This window comes from Diachasmimorpha longicaudata, chromosome 4, assembly GCF_034640455.1.
Source record: "Diachasmimorpha longicaudata isolate KC_UGA_2023 chromosome 4, iyDiaLong2, whole genome shotgun sequence".
NCBI lineage: Eukaryota > Metazoa > Arthropoda > Insecta > Hymenoptera > Braconidae > Diachasmimorpha > Diachasmimorpha longicaudata.
Window position 1 is genome coordinate 10,175,253 of NC_087228.1, and position 24,471 is coordinate 10,199,723.

Below are 24,471 nucleotides of genomic sequence, written 5' to 3' on the forward strand. Positions count from 1 at the left end.
GACACTGGACTCAATCGATGCCTCCCACCGATTGAACACTCCCGATCATACCTAATGAAATCCAGTGCAGTCACATGCAGAGTCCTTGACCTTAATTATCACTTTGTCAATTTAAAAAAACTTTTTTTTTCTGATAATAAAAGAGCCTTGGAACAGTCTCTCTGTGACCGTGGAAGGACGTAAAGTTGACGATCAATGACAATGGCTTTTTCAATCGTGAAAAAGACAAATTTTTACCACAAATTTGTTTCTGATGAGAGAGAATAAAAAAGAAAAGTACAACATTAATACAGAGAGAGAAAAAAAAATTTAGTTAAAAGTGAGGGAGCGTGTGAGCGTGCTAAAATAGCGTTAGCCGGAAGACAAGAAGTTGATGTTCTTGTTTGTTTGGTTGCAGGAGTTGATGGGTGTGGATGAGCGGGTGTTTGCGTGCATGTACTGCGGTGCCTCGTTCCTCCACCAGAGCAAGCTGACACGGCACATCCTATCGCACAGCCTCGAGTCGCTCAAGTACCGCGAACAAGCGGCTCACCTGCAGCTGCAGGCTCAATTGGGCCTTGAGCCTGGTATGCACCTGCCACCGGAGGCACACTATCCCCCCGGTGGTCCAGTTGAACCAATGGATCTAGAGCTGGCTGCCCATTCAGATCCAACATCCGGTGTTGTACTTTGCAAATTTTGTGGTAAATCATTTCCCGATGTTGGTTCATTAATAGCTCATTTACCAGCCCACACTGGTGACAGGCCATTCAAGTGTGAATTTTGTGGTAAAGCATTCAAACTTAGACACCATATGAAGGATCATTGTCGTGTACATACGGGTGAAAGACCATTCAGATGTACATTGTGTGGTAAAACATTCTCAAGATCAACGATACTTAAGGCACATGAGAAAACCCATTATCCAAAGTACGTTAGAAAGTTTTTATCACCGAGTCCAGTTGATCCGACTGAGGAAGAGGCACCACAACCACCACCACCACCGCATCATTGAGTTGTGAGTGATGCTAATGCTACCAGAGTTAAACTATCATCATCCTGGAAATCAGCACTCTTTGCCAATAAGACGGATAACAAGTGTGATTATGTGGACGCGAGGTGTCACAGCGGTGCCTCCATTTTATCACCCGTCCTTACCACATCTCTCGATTCGCTATCATGATTTTTTTTTCTTCAACATCTCCCTTTCCTTGTTTCGTTATCTGCAGTAAACGAGTACCTATCTTCGGATCATCTCGTTTCAGTGTATTTTCAGCATCCTCGCGTCCAACTTCACTGCTCCGAATAAAAAAAAAACAACAACAACAACAAACACCAACAAGGTTAGCTGTAATCATTGCGTTTTACTGTAACAAGGGCCCCTTTCGATGATTAAAGTGGATTGTTCTGTCTAAGAAAATTCATGATGAGCTGACAGTGGCACTTCGCCCCGGAGATAGGTATTTTATAGTTAGTCCTGTGATTATTTCGGTTAGGATGGGTGGTTACACGCGTGTTCAGGGGGAGGGACACGGTAAAACGAGCTCCCTCGTTTAATCAGTGCTTTAAGACAAAAAAAAATTGATGAAGAAAAAAACACAAAAAAACGTTTAGCTTAATTATACATATATCGTAAACAATTGACAGGTACGATTGGAATGATGTGAATAGAGTTATGATAAATGAGTTGAACATGGAGAGATTGATTTTTTAGACGAACGAGAGATTCAATCGGTCGGGGATATCACAACGGAGTTGGATATTGCGAAGAGGAAAGAGGCGAGAGTGAGTTGAAAATGAGGTAAAAAAAAAAATTGAGCCGCCACGGTTGGTGCTTTTAAGAGATTTTGATAAAATGCTGTGAATACTATATATTGATTATGATAACTATAACTATTGTAATAATGTACTAACGTTGTACGATGTACGATGACTGTTGTTGATACGATTGAGAATATTTTATACAGTTGATGAAACGGGAGGGGAGGGTGTTTTTGTGGGCGGGGGTGGGAATTTCGTGCGTTCAAATGTTAACAGGGAGAGGGATTGTGAATGTGGAATTTTTGTTGGTGGGTGGGAGATGGTGTATGTGCGGATGAAACGTATGGGAATGATAAATGCGGATGGAGAATATGAAATTTTTTGGTAACACTAGGGACAAAAAAAAATGCGTACGGGGAGAGAACGGCACCACTGCGGCTGTTAATATCATTTTGTTTTTCGTCTTTTCATTCATTCTTCGATGAGTTACTGAGAGTGCGCTGGCATAGTGGCTTTTTTCAAATGTATTTATCTAATCGTTCAGAAGACTTAGGGAATTTTAGTGTCTATATCGTAGGCGTTTATGTACTGGGGGATTACGTTTAGAGTTGAAAGTCGATGATGATAAGCCCAAGTTGGGGGATAATACCTGACCGATGGGGTTAGCCATTGAGACCGTGCAATATACCTAAGCCTCTAATGCAACTTCATGTTTTTTTATTTTATTAATTTACGGTGTCTATATTTAAGACGGGTAGATATTACCTAACGTGTTAAGATAGCTAGGTAGAATTTTTATTAATCGTTACATAGTTGGCTACATACTCGGTGATATTGATCTTGAGCTACAACTGTCCTTCTTCTTTATTTATTTATTTCTGTTGTTTCTGTCTCACTTTAGCCTTTGTTATACATTATGCGTGTGTAAAGAGCGAGGGTTTCGAGCGGTGTAGAGCCATGTTGAAGAAGGAATGATGATGATACAGATTTTAGTTTTTAACATTATTATTTTTCAAAATTATTCACACTTTTGGGCGATCCTGAGTAGTATTTGAAATTACTACGGTGTTATTTTAATCCATACACATTAATCGATTTATCTTGTAACATATTTGAAACTTCTCGAACTAGTTCTTCCGAGAATTTGTGTTACTGCGTATCTCTGTCAAACGGAATTTATCGGACGTAAAAAGTTTACCTTTGTCTTTGTCGAGTTAAAGGCTATTATTTCACTTTTTTTTTATGTTTTATCCTCTCCTGTACGAGCTTGCAAGTAGTTGAAATCGATCGATCGTTGAAATATTCATTGACGACGCGTTTGGAGAGACGAATGTCTCTAGACTAAGGTGAATCATTTTGATGAGAAAATGAGTGCTATTGGTGGTGAATGGGGAAAAATAGGGAAAGGGGAGGAGTCCCTTTGATTTCAGTTTACCTGTGTCATTCGGGCTCGAACGATCAGGGTGAACATCAAAGGGACTAATCGGTGCTAGAATTAAACGGAACTGCCATGACTGCTAAAGAATAATTGGCTAAAATGTTGAGACGTGATTAAAGAGCTGTGATGACGATGATGAGGCGATGAAAAATATTAGCTTTGCAAGTTTTGTTGGATTTTTCATGGAAACTGGACAGTTGATGTATCGACAGGAAATGAATTGGTTCGATGATAACTGCATTGATGGTGGTAATTTAGATGGAATATTGTGATTTTCCCAGCTGTGATTTTATAGCGAAAATTTGACGTAATTTCGGATTAAATAATTTAAATTGAAATCGTTAGGAAAATTTTGAGTATTATGAAATTATTCAGCGAATATCGAGAGTTCGCGCAAAATCAGCCTGCGGTCGTGGCCTATCTGGGTTGAGAAATTCTTCGCATTTTGATAAATTCCCCTTTTTTCTCTCCTTCAAGATTCTTCTAATCTGGGTACGTTATGTAAATTCAGTCGGAGTTAAGTTTAAACAGCTGTTTGATAATGTTAGTCTACTTGTTGGGACATTACTGATTTTATTGTAACAACACAACATCAGGAAGAGCTTTTCACCGATCAAGGAAAATATTTTGAGTGTAAAGGGCTATTGAAAAATTTCCGTTACTCATATTAAGAAACTCAGGCCGAAAATGGTTTGAATATTCCACATTTTCAGTCGTAAAATTCGTTTCAGTAAAAACTTCACAAGAGGTCCATTAATTGGAAATTCGACGTCTATTTTTTAAAAAATCTATGAGAAACTCTTCCTTGTCACATATATTTTCTTTCAAACTGTTTCCACGAATGTACACAGAAAAGTTATCTCAAGTTGATTAATCACTCGATCAAAGCAGTGAATTGTCTCGAGTCCTCAAAAATCAAATTTAATTATATTTATCTAATCTTATCCTTTCTACACGTGGCTTCTCATATTTATCAAGCCCGCCTCCCACACCCCGTGCGCATTGTACTGAGACTCTCCGGAGATATAAATTTCGCGTAATATTCCCCACTATATGTGCAATAATTCGTAGATTAATAGGTAGGAGTTGGGAAACGTGTGAACGTGGACCTCGCATTTTCCCCTGACATCTCGTTTTCCTCCACAAAAAAAAATCTTCTAAGTTTTCTCGCGCGGCAATTCCACGATCTCTCTCGATCTGTCCACCCAATAAGTTTAATATTATTAGTGAATTTAGTGACTTTTGCCTGCGCGAGCACCTGTACACGTACGAACCTACCATTTTAAAACGTAGCTGACGAAAAAGAACCCACGAATGGCTTGTAAAAAAAAAATACCTCTGTAAACAAAGATAGGTCGATTGATCCACAGGTTTTTCGATACTGCGGTAATTATTGAAATTTATGGAAAATTTATGAAAATCAGTTGCCCCGACGAGACCTCATTATCCTATTAAATCATATTCGTTCAATCCAATCCACTGTGAGATTACCATTTTCAATAAATATGAAAATTTAATAAGCTATCATTCGGAAATTCAGTGTCGATCAGCCTTGGAAGGACATTATTGCCAGAAGTATTAATTAATTTAATTTATTTCGGCGCTCGATTGTGTTTATCTAATCTCGAGTGCCTAAAAACAATAAAAAACACAAAAAAACTGATTAATGAAAAAAAAACAAATGCAGAATGCACGATAGATGCTAATCACACTGCTTTTCACACGTTTTAACGTATTGATTCGGCGATAAATTATTAATTGACTTTCACTATGCGCAGCACGAAAATTACACCCTTCATTTTCTCCCCCCACTGTTACTGCTTTCATAAAGAATAAAATAACACATGAAACAAAATTATTCATCATTGAGTTATTCATTCTGTTTGAACTGTTCTGACAACTGTTATAGAAACGAATGAACGGCTTTTTTTCGATAATTTCGACCTTAGGCGCCACATAATGCACCTCTGACGTAGAGTACAATCAATATAATAGTAAAATTTGTTCAATTAAACGTTTAGGGTTGCAAATAATGAATAAAGTCGTTAATGGCAATGCAACACGGCGTTGATAGCAATCCTTAAAGTCTTAGATACATAAAATATTCGACTGTTTATAACGTCGGGATTCACAACTTGCCGCATATCCCTTTTTCTGTAGATAAAAAAAATTTATAAATAGAGTAATGCACGAATATATATGATGAATATATCACTTAATCTAATTATTCATGGGTAAGCTAATTGATATAGATATATGTAAATAAATTATCATATCTTTAATTAAATTAATTTAGATAGAAAATCTTGGAGAAGCACCGATTTGGCTACTGACCGGCTCGATTTTTCATTTCATTGTCACAATTAATGTTCATATACCGCATTATGGGAAGACACTTTCTCGTAGTTGAAACAGTATTTTGTATTTTTTTTTTCGTCGCTTTGAATGTCATTAATTCAATGATGTAATGTACATAAGGAGTTTGATTTCTTTAGTTATCTTTTAAAGTCTCTTCGTGCGCATAATAAGTAACGATTCTTAATTATAATTAGTAGAATTGATATATATATATATATATATATGACACTCAAACAGTCCGGGACCATTTCAGTGAATGTGTATAGAAATGTTCAATTTTTATATGAAATGAAAGATTTTCGTTTTCGCCCTGCTGCGTATGTCAGTATTATCAGGCTGAAATAATCATTGCCTTCGTTTCTCTTCGATTAATTTGTTCATTCGATCCTTGGATTAGTGTACATGATACGTAAAGAATGTTTGAGACTAGAATTTTTGTATAATAGAAAAATCCTTAGGTATCTAGATAAATCGCATTAATATTACGAATCGTTGGGAAAAAATTAACTCAATTGTGAAAATTATTTTATCCAAAGATTTAACAATAAAAATCAATGTTATCGGACAAATTCCCCTGATCACTCAATATGAAATACGTAAAACTGAATTATCTTTGCAAAGGATTTTTCACACTTCATCGAGTTATTTTTTTCTCAACGTTAATTGTTTCTGGACTAAAGTTCCTCGACGGGTTGTCATAATTTATGAACACATTTCCAACCCTTATTGTGATGACGGTGCTTTGTTTAATTTCCTATAATAAATTTATTTTTATTATTCAATTGTAATAAGAGGTTTTAAATGATGAATAATAATAATATTGATATAGCCACTTAGGATTTATTTTGTTATTATAACAGTATATTATTCATTGCAATATTATTACATATACATACACATCTATCATTATATTATGTTTATTCTATTAATATTAAAAATACAAACGCCTATTTTCAATCACATGTGTCGGCAGCACTTTTTATTTTTTTCAAAATGCATTTTTTTTTCCGTTCATTATTTTCAGAGTTTCTCGTATCTTTCATAGTTCAAGGGGGGGAGTGTAACGTGTCTCAATAGTACCTTAGACAATCTGGAAAAATAAGTGAAGTGAACTTCTGGGCCGGTATGAGAGTATCGATTTCAACATCCGGGCAAGTAGGGTGAAACAAGAAGTACTTGTCGAACGTTCTAACGTACAAGTCCCACCGTTCCCATTTATCCACAGCCTCCCCATCCTCTCCCCTCGTCGTCGTTCACCACCTCCCCCTCCTGGCAGTGTTAATTGCACTACCTCATTTGCCGTAATCCCGCGTGCGGTTTTAGACTGTTTATCAGCACCACCGTGAATTAATTGCAGTCTTGGATTCACCTTTTTCTCGGTATTGAATATATGGAATTAGATTGTCAATTCAATATTCTGAGAGCTACTGTTTCATTATCATTCCTTGTCTATGATTTAATGGTATAGGGGAATGTGATTCGCTTTTTCTGGTCGAAGGATATCCAATAGTGAAGTGAAGAAATTTCTTTGCTATTTATGGGTGAAGAAACGTTCCTGATGTAAATACAGCTAAAAATGGGTAATTAGAGGGATTAATGATACTATAATTTATGGGGTGATGGTTAGGTTGAGGAGAGACACTGATGGAATGATTCATTTATTGCAGCGGAGGTTTGCTAATTGTTAACGAAGGACGGGAGTGAATCGGGTCAATTGAATATTTCTTGATGGTTAAGAAAGGGTTTAGTTATTGATAGTTCAGAGTGAGGCATATCAAAGAGCGGTTTTACGTGGGGATTAATTATTGGTGAATATAAATACACGATGGGAGCATTCTGCACTGAAATTCATCGGTTTATAATGAGATTTTTCATTCAGTCTAGTGGAACGAAGGTCGCTGACGTCAGATGGAGCGAAATTTTTCATAAAAATTGTCCTGTCGTTCGGGAAAAGGTGATCAGAGTCATCAGTCCCTCGTTTCTATCACGAAGTATCGTAACGATTAATCTCTGAAGTGACAGGGAGTAGCGACAGTGTTGAAGAAGTTCAATAAATTTTTATTTGACATTTGAAACGAAATATTCAACCGGTGCAAGGCAATAGCTTGTAAAAAATGAAGTTACTCCATTAGCCACTTCACTACTGGATTTACCCGAGGAAAAAGACGGAATTGTTAGCTACTGTTCTGTTCATTTGACCTGAAGAAACCCAGAAGTGCGAAAAAACTCAATGTCAGAAATCCCCCCCGCGAGTTCGAGTGGAAAAAAGTTCTGTTCTGTTCTTAACGTACAAAGCACGAGGAAGAAAAGCAGAAAAAATCGCAGAAGTATAATATCCGTGTTCTCCTCCCGAGGCTGAAGAGAGCCTCGAAGTTCCCGTGAGATCGTGCACCGAGTTTTCATAGATATAGCTGGCGCACTCGACTGACCGTAAACTTAAGTAGGCTTTAACGATTTAAGGGAAAAAAATAGGAGAGAAAAAAGAATTTATAATAAAAAAAGGTTGGGATAATAGGTGAAAACGCGATAAGTGGTATAATCGTAAACTACGTAAATAGCATTGAACGTGAACGCATCGTTGGGGATTTGATTGCACGTGGAGAAATATTCAATAAAAATTACGTATTTTTTCCGTAATTCCGCTGGGAAATACGGTAAGGAAAATTTTATGGAATTTATTCCAGACGTTCCGTAATTTTTATCCGAATTTACTGGAAAAAATCACGGCACCGTTGTGTGCAATTAATTGGTCGATCGGGAAAATTTGAAGAAAATTGAATTTCCATGTTAAAGGATGTGGATCCAGGACAACCTGAGCTCGGTAATTTTTACTGAATATTTCCCTCTGTGTAGGGGACAACTGTCGTACTTAGACTGAACCTAGTTATTATTTGTTTACCCCCAGAAATGAAAATAAAAAAAAATAAAACAATAATGCTACGTATTTTTGGGGGTAAATGCATGAGAAGACGCAATTGTTTGCTTTTGAGAGAGTATGCGAGAATAATAGAGAAGAAAATAATGGAAAAATACATACATTGCGACCTGCTGGCGTGACTGTGCACGTATAACCAAGAACTTGTTCCCGGTTCGCCCCATTCTGTGTACTTGCCTAATAATGCGACTACGGAGGTGAGGGTGTATCACATGGGTTGTAGGTAATTATGTGGCGAAGCGGGACGTATCGCGAACTAGCTGGAGGGAGAAACGGGTGACAAGGTGCGCGCAAGTACTTTTCAGACACTCTTGGACAATGACGTACGTGCATGTGAGACGAGATTTACTATATCCCTCACTCCGCACTTCAGTGGAGTCTAGTGGCCAGTATCACGGAGGGTATAGGTGCCTCTTCCTCTTGCCCGTGGTACCCACTGCACCTGTGTGCTATCTTGTCAACTCGTCTTCTCGCCATTCACTGCGCATAATTGAATTTAGGTTGCAACTTGAGCAGGTTTGAGTGCAATAAAAAGAAAATCTCATTGATTGAACTTCCCACAATGTTGTGGGTATTATTCAGACCCTCAGAAACGTCTGAATAATTTTAATTTTGGTTTGGAATTCGCTGTTTAGCGCCTGAAAAATATGCACAGGAATATGAGGTGATTATAATCCATAAAAGTCTAGTCCATTCATTGTCCAAATTTTTTTTTTATTTATCATGTTGATGTGTGTCACGGCCAGCAGGACTCAATGCTATAGAACAGCTGATCCACAAAAAGGAATATGAGAGAGCAATAGTTTACCATTAATAGAAATTATCAATATTAAAGTAACAAAACCACTAGGAAAATAAGACAAGCAATGATCGACGAAACGTTGAAGGGAACACGATTAAATTAATTTAATACCATAAATTGGTTAACGAAGATATTTTCTAAGAGAACTAAAGAAATTTAATAGAAAATTGAATTGAATCTAGCTCAAAACCGTTTCCCTTCCACCGTAGCGTCAAATTTTTTTGCAGACTCGAGAGTAATGATTGAAAAATAAAATGTAGACGAGGTAAAAAAAAATGATATCAGTTCAGGCGAGAGAACCTACTATGCAATAAATCCCATAGTAATAAACGTAAAACAAGACGGATAAGTGAAAAAAAAATGATGGGGTAGAAATTCCCAATTGAATCGCATTAAAAGTTACCGCTAATCGATCAATCGTTTAATTGATTAATTAATAGTAACCCATCAATTTCCACCACTTCATTTTTAACTACCGCTACACTATACATATATAAATAAATGATATAAATATTTATTATATATATGAAAATATATATTATATGTCAAGAGAATATTTATACTAGTATTTTAATAGTTTTAGTACTTAAACACAGTACATAATATATTATTATAAAAAAAGTGCGAATGTACGATATGAAGTGATAGACAAAAAAATTTAAAAAATAACCGTAAACCCATTTACATGAGGACATGACAAGAAAAAAAAACGCTGTAAATAGGTGTGAGACATAGGGAATTATTATTCTACAATTATATCTAATTGAATAATGGGGAAAGAAACTAGTGATAAAGACGATGGAAAAGAAAAAACGTGAAAAAAAATATTAACAATGATATTAAATAGAAAAACAAGAAAAATTATTATATACACCAGGCATATTGATATAGTTGAATATGTGAATAGGAGTTAATTCTCACATACAATTACCTATATGATCATTTTAAGCTATGAGCAAGAATTTATTATATGTAAAGGATGACGAGGATAGGCATTAAATTTAAATGCAAAATACGTAATCATAATTGAGACATTATGATCAATGAATTAGGCAGGAATAGTGCAATCGAAAATTACCAGCATAACGTTGAGATGAATAAATAAATACAGACAAACAAATATTTAGCTAGGCTATATATTATATACTTTATTGTTTGTACATTGGGCACGAATGCGCTGTATTATTTCACTGAATACAATGAGCTCCGCGCGTTTTTTACGATTTTCAATGAAATAAATAAAAACAAAAAATAATGAAAAAATGTGTAAAGGGAAATATGAATATTTAACAAATATTTAAAGAGGTGGTAACGAAACTGCACACATAGGCTGGCGTTCACAAGGGATAATTGAATGCGTATGGGACATATTATTGAATTCAATCGGCTATTTGCACTTGGTATCAGAACAACAAATTTTGAGGGAGACTGGGACGGAAATTGCTGGCTCATAAAATAGTCGTACTACTTATGGATATTCCCATGTGGAAGGAATATAAAATTGCCCTACTCTCCCTGTGCAGAGAAATTTTTTTCCGAAGAACTTCTAGTGCTGCTAGTAAAAAAACTCCAAAACACTGTTTATGGAAATTCTCAGGAATTTCCGTGGACTTTAGATTATTCCAAGAGAATTTCTATTCGCGTACACAAGACGCCGAATGCGCACAAAACGAACGGAAGTTACTGACATCGGGATTGCCCTCGTCGCCTTAAAAAAATAATACGAATCCGATGGAAAAATATGAAAAATTGAAAGCGAACGTCATTAGCCGTAAATGCCTCGCAATGTGAAGAAGTATTTCATTTATTTAAAAAAAACCACCCGGTTATCATTATCAGTATAATTTTCTACAGATCCAAATTCAATCTCTTCCCCCTCGCCCCCTCAAAAGTCCACCAGTAAAATCGAGGTATTAATTCCCCCGACAAGTTCTGGATCAATCACTCCCTGGCAATTCTGAAGAAAAATTCCTACTAACAATCGTCCGCAAACCAACAAAAAGAAAATCACCCATTTCTCCCTCCGACTTTCACCAAGTCTAACAGACCAAAGTTATAGACCATGGCAATGCGGTAAACCCCACAGTCAGTGAATATCCAACCTCTGTTATTGTAGTAGTAAAACGTCGACGTATAGAACCCATGAATTCATTATTACCCCGGGCGAGTTTCTGCACGAAACTACCGAACGATATATCGGCACGCGTCCTCATACGGATGAGCCCCGCAGACAGATAAAACATAGCACTGAGCCCCCACCCCCATTCTTTCGTCGCCCTCATCCCCCTCAGTCCCGCGTGTGTATCATTCCGAGTCACCCTAAAAGCTTGGTACATCCAAAAAACCTCCTCCCAACATTCAAATCCACAGAAACACCCGAGGAACACCGGTAAAAATCTACACTGATCATTTGAATTTCCCGCGTTTATGCTTAAGGGGATAAAGCCGGAAAAGGGCAGGCAGACCGAGCCAATGGTGGGGGTGCGCCGGGGGGGCGAGGAGTTGAGTTAAGAGGACGGGAGTTGTTGGACGATGGGAGCACGAGGTGAGGGAAGGGGGTCGCTCAAAACCTGACGACAATCCGATATGAATTCGGCGACACGCGTCCGTTGAGGTCAGGGGTGTACTCACCTGGCACCGCCCCAAAGGCACGCCTACCTGCGCCGTCTTGGGTCACGGGTAGGGAGGTAGAGTGAGGGGAAGGCAAATGTCGGCAACGCCTACGCGCCTATCGTCCAACCTACGCCTATGCCTACATCGAGAAATATTCCCCTACGCCTATCATCCCCCTGCCCCATCGGCCCCTGTTCTCATTCCACCCCCTCATTCTTCTTTCGGATAATTCCCCCCGCCCCCTCCAACGCCTGGGATATTCACCGAGGCCCTGAGTCGATGCAACTGCCTACGTCCGCACCTTTCCCCTCTTTTCGTCTCTCGTAATCCCCCCCCTGCCCCTCTCTGCCCAAGGGGTGGGGTGAGGGTGCCAGAGTGAGAGAAAATAGGGGATAAACTCGGTGGAAAAAGTTTGCGACATTTTTCCCTTGTTTTATCGCAGATTAGTATAAAGAATTCTTGTCGATATTGTTTTTGGAAAGTCGCTGGCTTTGACTTGTATCGGTTTGGATCGATGAATTCTTAGGGATTTTTTTTTTTTTTTTGCTGAATGTGCTTACGCCTATGGGCAAGACCCAAGCATCGCACCTTTCGCACACGCCTACACTATTCCCCCACCACAACTTGACTCGACCACTCGCTGGGTTGAGATACTACTACCCCAGTTCGCGGCGTGCGTTTACCCCCTTGTGAGTTTGTGGATCGGGTCACCGGGTGACGTATGTTGGCAAAAAACGCGTAGGAGGGTTGTGCGCTTTTCTCACTCACTCCACCCACTCAGGATCTCTTGTGTATGTGAAGAAGGGGGAGAAAGTATTTCTCCACCCACTGGTTAGTGAGGTCTTTTTCCATCTCTGTTGCATTCGGTTTTCTGCAACGAGGTTGACCTCAAGTCCAGTTCTTACTGTTTTAAATGGGGAGTGGGTAGGGGCGAGGGGCGGGTGGGAGAGGCATTTTTTCTTTTATTGAAACGAATGCCCGCTTGCCACACGAATAATCCGATGCCATTTCTCTTGTGTCATACGTACGGTCTGGATAAGGGGGAGAAAGGTGAGGGACAACTTGGGGAGTTGAAAGGAAAAATTGCGAAGTCAAATTCGAGGAAATTCATTCAACAGTCCAGGGACGATTGTGGGTTATTGAAATTTTGCAATCAATGCTGTATTTCTGGGAGTTTGTCGTATGTATTGTCAGACACACGCGTAAAACATTTATTCAACATTCGTGGAAATGTTAATGTTATTTTTTTACATGTGCACTTCTTAGCGAAAGTTCTTGTACTCAGTGCGAGATATTTTCCTCTTGAGAATTCTCAAGCCACAAGTTTCTTGGTATAAGTAAATACGTTTGTCCTGGAAAAAAAAGAAAACTTCATTTTTCTCAATGTAAAGTCTGGATTTCAGTACCGAAGTCCATAAACTGTTGCTGGTAACTAGAAACTTCTTTTCTCGGTGCATTTCATTTCACAAATATCTCACAAACCAACAACTTTGCGAAGACTTGAACACAAAACTTCCTCACAATCCTCGCACTTTCTCCGAAGAAAGGCTTCTTGTTAACACCTCACAGAGTCTGGAACTCCTCCCCCAGCCCCCAAAATAATTCCGCAATAAAACCCATAAGTCCTCAAATTGCCAGTGGAGTGAATCGATTTAAGACCGAAAAAATTTGACTTTGTTTATCTCCGATTGTTGATTAAGCTGCACGATGGGGTAAATCCATAAATAATATTTTAACCATTACAACCCTACCCTTCCCACCCCTCCCCAGCATCATCCAATAGTAAAGAAAGCTCATAGTAGATACCGAAATGGAAAGATAAACCACTATCGTTAAAAAAAACAGAGTAAACAGATCAATAAGCTTTCTCCGTACCGATAAAAAAAAAACAAAATACCTACAAATTGTTATGTTTTTCTACAGTAACGTTTGTACCGACTTACAACAAATATTTGTACAATATTAATGATAATGCGTGTACCTATACAACATAGGTATGATTTTAAAGAGTGAAGATGAAAAAATGAAAATGATAAACCCAGATGCAATAACTTTTTTAAAGATAAAAAATAAAAAAAAAAACGATGTTTAACAACGGAATATTTTTCATACGTCGGACGAATTCTGTGTGGGCCGGCCCGACGCCCCCGCGCAATCCCCTGAGTATTTAAAAACCAAAGGAAAAAAAATCAACCAGAGGAAATAAACTACCTTAAACATATTTCGTTTTGTGCCAACCCAAACCACTTTTTTTTAAAGGTTTTTCGTTTACAGATGTGAATACGTGAGTTTTGTAAATCAATGATTTGAAATAATACAATGCTCTGACGAGCAATCCTACCACAAGTCTCAACATAATGCCATTATCACAGTAATAATAGAGATAGAGAGAAAGCAATAACGAATGCAGAAAAACGATTATTGACTCGAAAAATGTGCATTTTGTGTTTTGCCAATTGGAAGTGCGAGAAAAATGTATAAAAAAATACCGATAAAATTGTAGTGCGGGTGAGTCCATTCGTTCTATCGATAACGATATTTTTCATATTTTTTGAAAAAAAATTTAGCCAAGCTAATATTTTTTTTTTGTTAAATCTCCGTTTTATTGGAGACTTGCAATGTACTCGTTATGTGGCGTGTTACAACGGGAATCGCCTGACGCGACCTTGCTGATTCTAGGTACGCCGTTACGGCCGAAAAATATCATTACCCGCACGCTACAATGTAAAACAAGAATAAACTGTTTATTGAGAGAAATAAACTAAAAAGTTATGAAACAAAGAATTCTAAAAATATAATCATTGATATTAACGTCTGGGCTCACTCACGATTAGCGCAAATCATTGAGTTTAATTCCGGCTTTAATCAATTTAAAGAATGAAAAATAATTATTTGTTCACCCGTAGTTCATCGTGCACTGAGAAAGAGAGAAATAAAATCTTTACACATCCACACACCGTTGTAGATAATCCGGAATTCACACACGTTGTCTTATAGCGCGAAGAAAAAAAAACAATTGATTGAGAGAATATGAAAGAGATGGAGGAGTGAACGATTTGTAAAATGGGATAATGAAAATTTTACCACTAAATTTCGATTAAATAGAAAAAAAATGACGAAAAAAGCTTGTACGAATCACTGGACTTGTGGATAAACTCCTAAAGAGCCAGATCCCCCATTAGAATTGAGGCCAAAGTCGCAAAAAAAAACTACAAACTCGCGGAAATCGACTTAAAAAATTTACCTACAATACTACCCATAAACACATTATGGTGACTTTGTCCTCAACTCGATGTAGAACCGCTCGCAAAGTATAAACCACCTGTGGGGCAGAAATACGAAGATGAAAAATCGAGGAGTCGAAACCACTTAATTTTCATGTAAAATAATTTATTTTCTTTTATCTAACAATAATTTTTTTCAGTTCTTAGATGAACGAATGCATATCATAGTTGTAAATTACCAATTTGTGAAATAAAAACTGCAAACTGTTTGTGTTAAAATTAAATAATTTATCCAATCTCTCAAACTAATGAACAATCAAATGGCAAAGCACTCTTCAAACCAAACGACAACTCATCGAATCAACCGGTAAGTTAACCCTCCCCCTATCCACCCCTTGACATTACCCATCGCCGCAAACTCCGGAGAGAACTAAAACCCCCGAGTAACGTAAAATTTCACCTGTTCCCAGATGTCATTGGCCCTTGGTTTGGAGGCAGGTGGTTGGGGTGCGCTAGTCGATCGTGCCCGTAGTACAGGTAGCCCTCTCCTTCCCCAGAGTACATTCGGCCTAGCCACCCTGGCCCGTAGATGCGGCGTATGCCTGGCAACATTCCCCTCAGCCTGGCTCCTCGAACGCCACGCACTTCTCCAACACGCTGGCCAACCAAATGACGATAAGCCCTTCACCTGTGAACAGTGCGGCCAGCGTTACCGTTATCGCTCAGCATACGTTAAACACCGCGAGCAGAACCACCGCGCCCGACTTCCCGCCGACAAGCTCTTCACCTGTGACGTTTGTGGTATGCAATTCAGATATTTAAAATCATTTAAAAAACACAGATTGAATCATGCCCTAGAGCGCCTGCAACGTGGCCCTGAGCACTTGGCGAACAGATTATCGATAGTATCGACACCCGCGGAGAGGAGTGATCAGGTTTCCAGCACTGGGGAGCCATCGATTGTGGAGGGTAGAAGTGCGGCCGCTAGTCCGACGAATGAGACCGAGGAGACCGCGAGGGATTTGACGGAGAGTGCCAGTATAGAGACCAGCTCGGAGACAGCCAGTCTCCAGGAGATTCAGGAAGCTCCTGATCAGCCCATCGATGCAACGAGATCGGTTGTCATGGCGCAGACCGAGGGAGACACCCCCGAAACGAATGAGCACGCCATGGAGGAGCCCTCGGAGGCCACTGAGAGGGTCCTGAGCATCGTCAGGGCTCATGACACTGATCGACGTGAGCGACGATTCGCCTGTCCCTTCTGCGGCAAATGCGTCAGGTCGAAGGAGAACCTCAAGCTCCACGTTCGCAAACACACCGGGGAGAGGCCCTTCGTCTGTCTGTTCTGCGCCAGGGCATTCGGTGGCAAGAGCGATTTGACCCGGCACCTGCGTATCCACACCGGGGAACGACCCTATCACTGCGAAATGTGCGGCAAGTGCTTCGCACGCGCCGATTATCTGTCGAAACACCTCACCACTCACATCCATCAGCGTTAGAGGGTTTTTTTGTTAAAGAGTCTTGAGGAGAATTTCATGCTTCCTAGGTGTTGAATTTCTAATGATTTCATTGCCCCATGTGTCAATTACCTGTTGAGTGGGCCGATCGATTTTTTTCTTGAATTTTTGGCTTTCGTTGGTGAGCATTTTGTGTACCAAAGAGGCGAGGATAGTCGCACAGATTTGCCGCTAGTGGGATATTGATAGTGAGAGTAATTTGTGATATGGAGTCGAATGCCAAAGGACCAGTGGTGGTGATCTTCCAGGGGTGAGGGCGGATAGACAAGAGAAAGGCGAATAAATGGTGGAGACTTTTGATTCAACGAACTGAAGGTGAGGATTTTCTCTGTCTTGATGAGTGCTTTTGAGCTTGTGAAGGAGTCTGAAATAATTTTTGTGTCATTTACTGTGACAATGGTCACTACTGGCACATAATGTCAACCTAGAATCACGTAATGGTGGGTAAAAAATTACGAGACCGTCACGTCAAGTTTTCATATCTTGCCGGACTCTTCAACGAAGAAAATATGGTTATCCTCTAGAGTAATATGATTGTCATAATTGCAACCTAACTAGGCCTCCCTGGGGATGACTCGTTCCAAGAAATATAATTTTTTTAAAATCATCACAAATTTCTCTCAAGTAAATTAACATTTTGCAGAAATACAGTTTTTCTCTGTGTGAAACCATCTAAGATAAAAAGAATTATTTCAGACTTCTATAGAACCCGAAAAATTGAAACTCGCTGGATGGAGGGAGGCCCTCAAACGTACTTGAATGAGTAACAACTCAGAAATAAAAAACCCTAACGAAAAAAAAAGTAACACACTCGCAAGTGAAACTAAAAACAGCGTGGAAAACCTGTATAATTGCGTATGCGGTAATAATCGCGTCGTGCGTGACGCTGATAGTCGTGGGTGATAATTTTTCTACACAAGTCCCATATACAACTTCAGGAGAATCGACATGGTTAAAAAATATTACAAGCGAAATAAAAAAAAAAAATATTGTAAAAAGGGGTGGCGACGACGTGTGCATGGAGCGGAAGGACGCGCGGATGACACCACAAAAATAATGAATCTCGGAATGAAAAAAGTATATGATGAGAATCGATCTGACTCGTCCTTCCGCAGAGCGTGCCGGTGCCTTTGAATCCCGAATCCTTTTACGTGGATAGCAATAAATTTTCATTTTCCTCGTTCATCTCTACACGCACGTTGCTATCGCATTGCGCTGATTTAAACAAACAGATTGCGAAAAATTGAGTGGAAATTTTACCTTTAACAGCCCTAGAATTTTTTATACTCTGCGGATTATGATTTTTCCCAATACTAGAATTTTTTTGGATAGTTCATGTCCAGGCCGGTCACCATAGAATTTGAGAAAATATGCGAACTGGTGGTAAGAGAGATCGAGGAAAATGTCAGCGAGAAAGAGAGAGAAAAAGAGAGAAAGCGTTGATAAATATTGATATAAAAAACTGTACATAGTAAATATGAATTAATTGTAACAATTGTATGTACAAGCTCATCTAAACGGCTTTACTTTTGTCCATTAAACTCTGTCCGTACCATTGGTAGTGCCGGATGCATGTGTTTCGAGCTGCCACGGATGGGGGACAATCGATTCATCAATATTTAACGATTGATTGTCTCGGGAGACTTTCTTCTCTTGTCACCTATGTACAATTGTTCTTGATTGACAAAAACTTCGGTATTTTTGACATTTTTTTATCGTCGATTACGCACAATTTTGCGAGCCACAAGTGACGAGAGAACTACGATGAAAAATGATAAACAATCGACACCGAAGATATTGCAGAAAGTAATAATAATTTCGATAAATTATTTAGGTGATACATTTTGGAGAGTCGCGGTAATCCTCTCCTTTTCTCAAGTGCCAAATGATAATTTATTTTAATCCATTTATTTGAATTTCATTTTATCTCGGGCAATCAGTGAAAGTGGAGTCATCCTAGGCCTAGGAAAATAAATTATGAATAATTGTCCCCATCGGCACTCGTTTCCCATGGAAATTATAAATCCGGTGAACGAACGTTGATTGAAGGTGCTAATTAACGATTTAGGCCCGATCGCCGACCGACCGTGTCTCTGATTCTTAGTTCATGATGCCAATGAATCTCAAGTGACCCCAAAGATATGAAAAAAGTCAGACACAAGTGTTAAGGAAAACAAATTCGAGAACAGAAGAGGAGACCGGTTTGGCGCGTTCGAGCGGCCAAATTCTTAAGTGTAATTTAACTTTAGAATTGTTAAGAGAATGTAGAATTGAATCCCACTCGTATTGATATTGTTATCACCCACCGTTGGATAAACGAACAGATGGACAGGTGGAGGGAAAGAAAGAAAATGAATTTTTATTTCTAGTTATTTTTATTTTCATTTTTTTCCTCCATTTGATTTCACTATAAAAATTCCTCAGTGCCTGAATGCGTTGGTTAATCATCATTAACATCCAAATTTCTATAGCTATTGATAAGGAAAATGGCCACCTTCGGAAATAATACTACAATAACTCAGCGTCAATTTTTTCCCGGTAATTAATGCAATGATACTTGACAGACTTGAATTGGTTTTATCCTCAATTTCCAAGGGCAATTTGATTATCTCCCTTTTTATTTCAATTTTACTGTATAAAAAACTCAATCAGCAGTGGTAGGCGAAATCTATATGTACAGAATCGATATCGATGCAAGTGGCGAGTCGAATAACAAAGTGATACTGGAGAATATTGTACGCTTCTACACTCTGTGACGCTAACTGCGGCACCCCCACTATTGATGGACATGTAGTACTTTCCGCTTATCCGATTTCATACGTTTGTATTTCCGGGGTGATCATTCAATATGGCACTTCGGTGTATGATCACAAAGCGTAAAATTGCGTTTACAACGTGCCTCTGCACTTTTTCTGGCGTTTGCGTATATATTTTCTATTACTGGGGGAACTATTTTCATTCAATAGTTTCAAGTTATTGAACATGATCAATAGTCCACTGAGAGAAATATAATTTAGATAGCACTGAGTGGATATAATTTTTTTCCCAAATTTACCTCACGTAATTCAGTTATTTTTTAGGATGAATTTTTCTTCTCGCCCATCGTTAAAAATTTCTCGAATTACTGCAGCTACTTAATCTCCGCGAAATAGGCCCAGTTCCGTTTTCCACGGCATCATTCGCATTCCATATTCAAAACCCCCGTCTAAACCGTTAAATCCCAAAATTACCTCTGCCGTTGAATTTCAAATTAAATTAAATGAAATATATTCCACCCTTGAACGAATGCAAAGAGTGTCTGGAGTATTCGAATAAAATTCAGAGTGTACCTCCACTTTAACGAAAAAATATCTGACAACGACGTAAGCATATTCCAATTAATGCCAACGAAATAAAAAAAAAAATTCTATGTTGAGTCAACCATCGGGCCATCACTCGGAATATTATTGAGTACTGATAGAGTATTTGTTTAAGCAGGCGCTGGGGAATATACGGGCATTTTTACCCACGGTGATCGTCAATGATAATCTCACCATCTACCTATACAACACCAAGTAATATATACATGAATAGAAATAAATATATATTTAAATCGCAATATTAAATTATTAGCAGTAAATATGAAATATATATTTAATGAATGTTCCTATATTTATACTATAAGTACATAACTAAGTGTATAATATCGATATTCGACGGTGATTTCAAATTTTTACCAAAAGACAAAAATTCACCAAAAAAAATTATGAAAAGAAAAATTACAAAAATAAACACTGAGTGTCTAGCTCTTAGTCCATTTTGTGAAGTTGACTTTTCCATTGGGGCAAAGGTTTTAGAATGAAAAACTCGAAAAACACTCGAATTGACACCGACTAAATTGAATTGAATTGATGAAAAAAAATAATGAAACACTCAAAATTAGTAAAAAGGAAGAAACGATTAATAGGGAGTTTAATGTAAGCAGGTCGCGAGTGGCGGAGGCAAGGGTCTTCCTATATTGACTGAACGATCAGATGTGATATACGTGTAAGAAAAATATGAAAAACAACAAAAATTATTAACTATTAATTTATTTACCATTAATCGTAATTTATGTAATTTAAATATTATAGTATGGTTACGATATACAAGAAAAAAATAAATAAAACATTATATCTACGTATTGTGTATAGGTAGATAGGACATATACAATGTTTTTAACTGGTTTATTCGATGTTCCGAGGATATAGCCAATTACGCTAAGTGTATTTAAGTAGTTAATGATGGTGACAAAAAATTCATCTGATGAAATTGTCGAATGAAAAAAAAATAGAAAAAAGAAACGATGGGAGATCTCTCGTGATTAAAATGCTCGATTCAATAAGGGACCGTGCGAATCATTATATTTTTGAATAAAATAAATGAACGAAAATAAATCGGCTATATTCTACACACACAAATCGCGTACAAATTAACGATACATTACCTCGATAAAAAAATGAAGAAATAAACTATAATTATATTAAATTATTTATCCCAATTGCATTAATAAGCTTCCATAGTTTATTTGTTGTTTTTCATTTAGGAATAGATTTATTAATTTAGTGAGTGAAAAATAAAAAATTCGCCATGTCCCTAAGAAAAATGAGAAGTTTTAAGGAAAATTGTTGACAACAGCAAAGTAGTCCGAGAAATAAAAAAAAAAAACGTTCCGTGCAATAACAGTTTGCTCAATCCTCGGTGTCCGTCGGTCCGCCCATACACGGAACGAGCTACTTAGATTACGAGCGTCTAGTACCTATTGTAGTACTATCACTAGTAGGTTTTAAACTAATCCCGATTTAAAAAATTGTAGAAAAAAAAATGATATATTTAATGAGAATCTCGTGAAAATTTTCTCCTTTTTCAATTTTCCTCAAGTCTCGGTGTCCTTGGTGTCTATTCTAACGAGTGTAGCTAAAACAATTTCAGAAAAAAGAAAACGAAAAAAACAATTGAGTAATCTGTCTGTGTAGAAACTTGAATGTATTTTTCGCACAGTGTGATTGTAAAGTATAAGTTTTTTTTTATTCTGGTATTATCTGCGGATTGTTTGCCGAGCTGGTGAGCTCGGAGTTATTATATTTGTAATTAATATGATTTATTATTGATTAGTAACAATGGGGAGCTCGCATATGCTTGAATATGCTCATCGAAATTTAAAAAATAGTATAATAATTGATCATCTGAGTTTCTGATGTCGTTTTTAAATTAATTAACCATCTTTCCAATGAATTATTGACTGATATAATAATTCGAAAGTTGGGAACGCTCCCTATTGTTCAGCGCAGACACTTATGTTCAACGCGACCAATTTTATTACAAATGAGAGGAAACCGAAAGTGCAAATACATGAATTTATTGAACGAATGTAATAAACGACGGGTTCGTTTAAATTACTGATATTTTCCAGTCGATTAGTTGAGTTTTAAAAATGTGAAGAAGAATAATTACATTCACACTGTGATTTGAATGATTTTTTCGTGGCCATATAACTATGATCGTTTTTATCGTACCTATTTAGATCTTAATCGTATTGATATGTGAACGCCAAACGACGAAGTCATAGCAGTGCGGATGTGGAGTATTTTGTAATTTTAAACCGACAAAAGAACGATAGAGAATGACAAAGAGAGATAAAAAATTACAGAATGCTCAATTTGCAACGCAAAAATATTTGACATGGATGTTAGAGATATTTTTCAACTTGTACTAAATGTGATAATTGATGAATTGACAATGAGCAATCTAATTGTAATATAAATATTATATATAAAATTATATTTAATAGATATATTGAATAAATAAGATATATGAATCGATGTCTGTCCGTAAACGCCGTGACACTAGATTTTGCATAGTATGTGTTAGCTGATAAATGTAATAATGTACGATGAATGACTATTTGAATCCGTGAAAACTGAGACAAATGAGGTTGAAATAATTGACACGAGGGGAAAGATAATTATCGTACCGTCTCAAATCTGTCCACAATTATTGCCGATGACGCGAGGTGAAACCGATGTTTTTATTCATTAATCTTTTAATTACTTTATTAAGGGCGATTAGATGAAAGTAAAATAATAATTAACGATTAATCAATTCAATTGATCACGAATGTTATTGAAATCCGATCCCGATTGTCGTCACAATCTTTCAACGACCAAGTTCAATCCAAAGCTATCTATCCATTGATAAAACACCTCGCGCCAATCGTCGCGTAACTATTGAAACAAGAAAAAAAAATTATATATAAATATTAATACCGCTACACTATATATACACTGTAATCGATTGTTGTCTACGATATAATGTTATTTTTCTAATTCATATTCAATTGTTATTGTTGAGGACGAGCACATCGAATTTTAGATGAACAAGAAAACACAAATGTAAAAGAAGGAGAGGAATAAAAATGCACAGTTACCCTCTGAATTATCAGAGGCTGTAAATCGCGAATAATTTAATTTCGCGGGTGAATTCGTTACAACTATCGAACTACCAAAAGAAACTATGTGGAGATTTTAGTCAAATGTACGGATTAAGCCCGTTCAAACGAAATTTTTTTATCCCCTTTCATTGAATAATTACAAATGTGAAATAGTTGAATTTTTAAAGAGTGCCAAACTCAAATTATTTACAATTCTCGGGAGATTGCTAAAGCCGTAAGATGAAAAAGAGCATAATTACACGAAAAGAAAGAATTATCAATTTTTAAAGAGTAATGACTAATGGTCCAATATTGCTCGAACGTTTGAACGGCTTAATTAAATTAATCCAACATCACTTATTGAATTTCATCTACTGCAATGTCGTATGCTATCGATTAAGTAACGCTTGCACAGAGAAAGAGAGAAAAATGAAAATCCCAAAAAAAATGAGTAAATGAATAAGAGCAACGCACTATGAAACAACGACGCTAAAGAAAATAAAGCTCAAATCTGGTTAACTCTCGGTACAGGCCTATTTTACTATTAATTACCCTTTGATTTACACGTACTAATAATTAACACGTGGGTGGAGCCATTGATTAACGGATTAATTTTATTTTAAAAATGAGAGAAAAGGAAGAAGAAAAATAATTGAATGCCATAAAGTATGTGGTAATGAATATTGGATAGGACACTGGCACCAGATAATGCTGTGAACACGTATTGTATTTTTTGTAAGGCCCATTCTGCCAGATTGTGATAACCGAGTTCTCAGCATTCGTCGCTAGCCATTGCCAGTGTATTGTCCACTATTGACAAGATGATAAAAACTGTGAATAATAGTAACACGAATGATATGAATGAATAAATCGACAATTTGACCTTTTGGGGAATGAAAAAACAGCTGTAAATGGGTTGATCTCAGTTGTCGATTGAAAAATGGATAATTGAGAGGATTAGGGTGAAATTGTCAATTTGTGGGAGATAAATTAATTGGCCGTTGGCAATCCTCTGCGCAATGCCAAAGATAGATAACAAAAAGCAATGATGATTGCGCAGTGCCATGATTCTCCATGATTAAATTATTTCTCATAGAGTCTCGTGGAGGGAGAAATGATTGTTGTTATTAATTAAAATGAAATTATTATTTAACAAAAAAAAAATTACACGTTTAACTTAATATCAGTGTCGTGCAATGAGCGACTGAAGCTCCTTCGGTGTTGTGGGTAAAAAAAAATACATTACTCGTTCCTAGCAACTTGTATGAATGGTTTAAACTACTCATACTAACTCATAACATTGCATTGATCCACTTTATCTCTACTTATTCGAACAAGAAACGAAATAAATAAATACATTCTGTCCAATCTTACCCGTTGTTTGTTCTTTCCGGGG

At 37.4% G+C, this 24,471-nt stretch overlaps 1 protein-coding gene across 9 annotated transcripts in view; it reads left to right on the forward strand.

The window, feature by feature from the left end:
* The window catches only part of LOC135161371 (protein abrupt-like), a 39,772-nt gene extending 15,324 nt beyond the window's left edge, over positions 1 to 24,448 (forward strand). For 6 of the 9 annotated variants that reach the window (XM_064118871.1, XM_064118872.1, XM_064118865.1 and 3 more), the window contains one exon: positions 15,581 to 24,448. In XM_064118871.1, the coding sequence (XP_063974941.1) occupies positions 15,581 to 16,609 (1,029 nt within the window). In that variant the 3' untranslated portion in view covers positions 16,610 to 24,448. Of the gene's footprint in view, positions 1 to 397; positions 1,962 to 15,580 lie in introns of those variants that run through there. The other 3 variants (XM_064118873.1, XM_064118874.1, XM_064118869.1) reach the window with 2 other exon arrangements.
* The last annotated feature ends 23 nt before the right edge of the window (positions 24,449 to 24,471 follow it).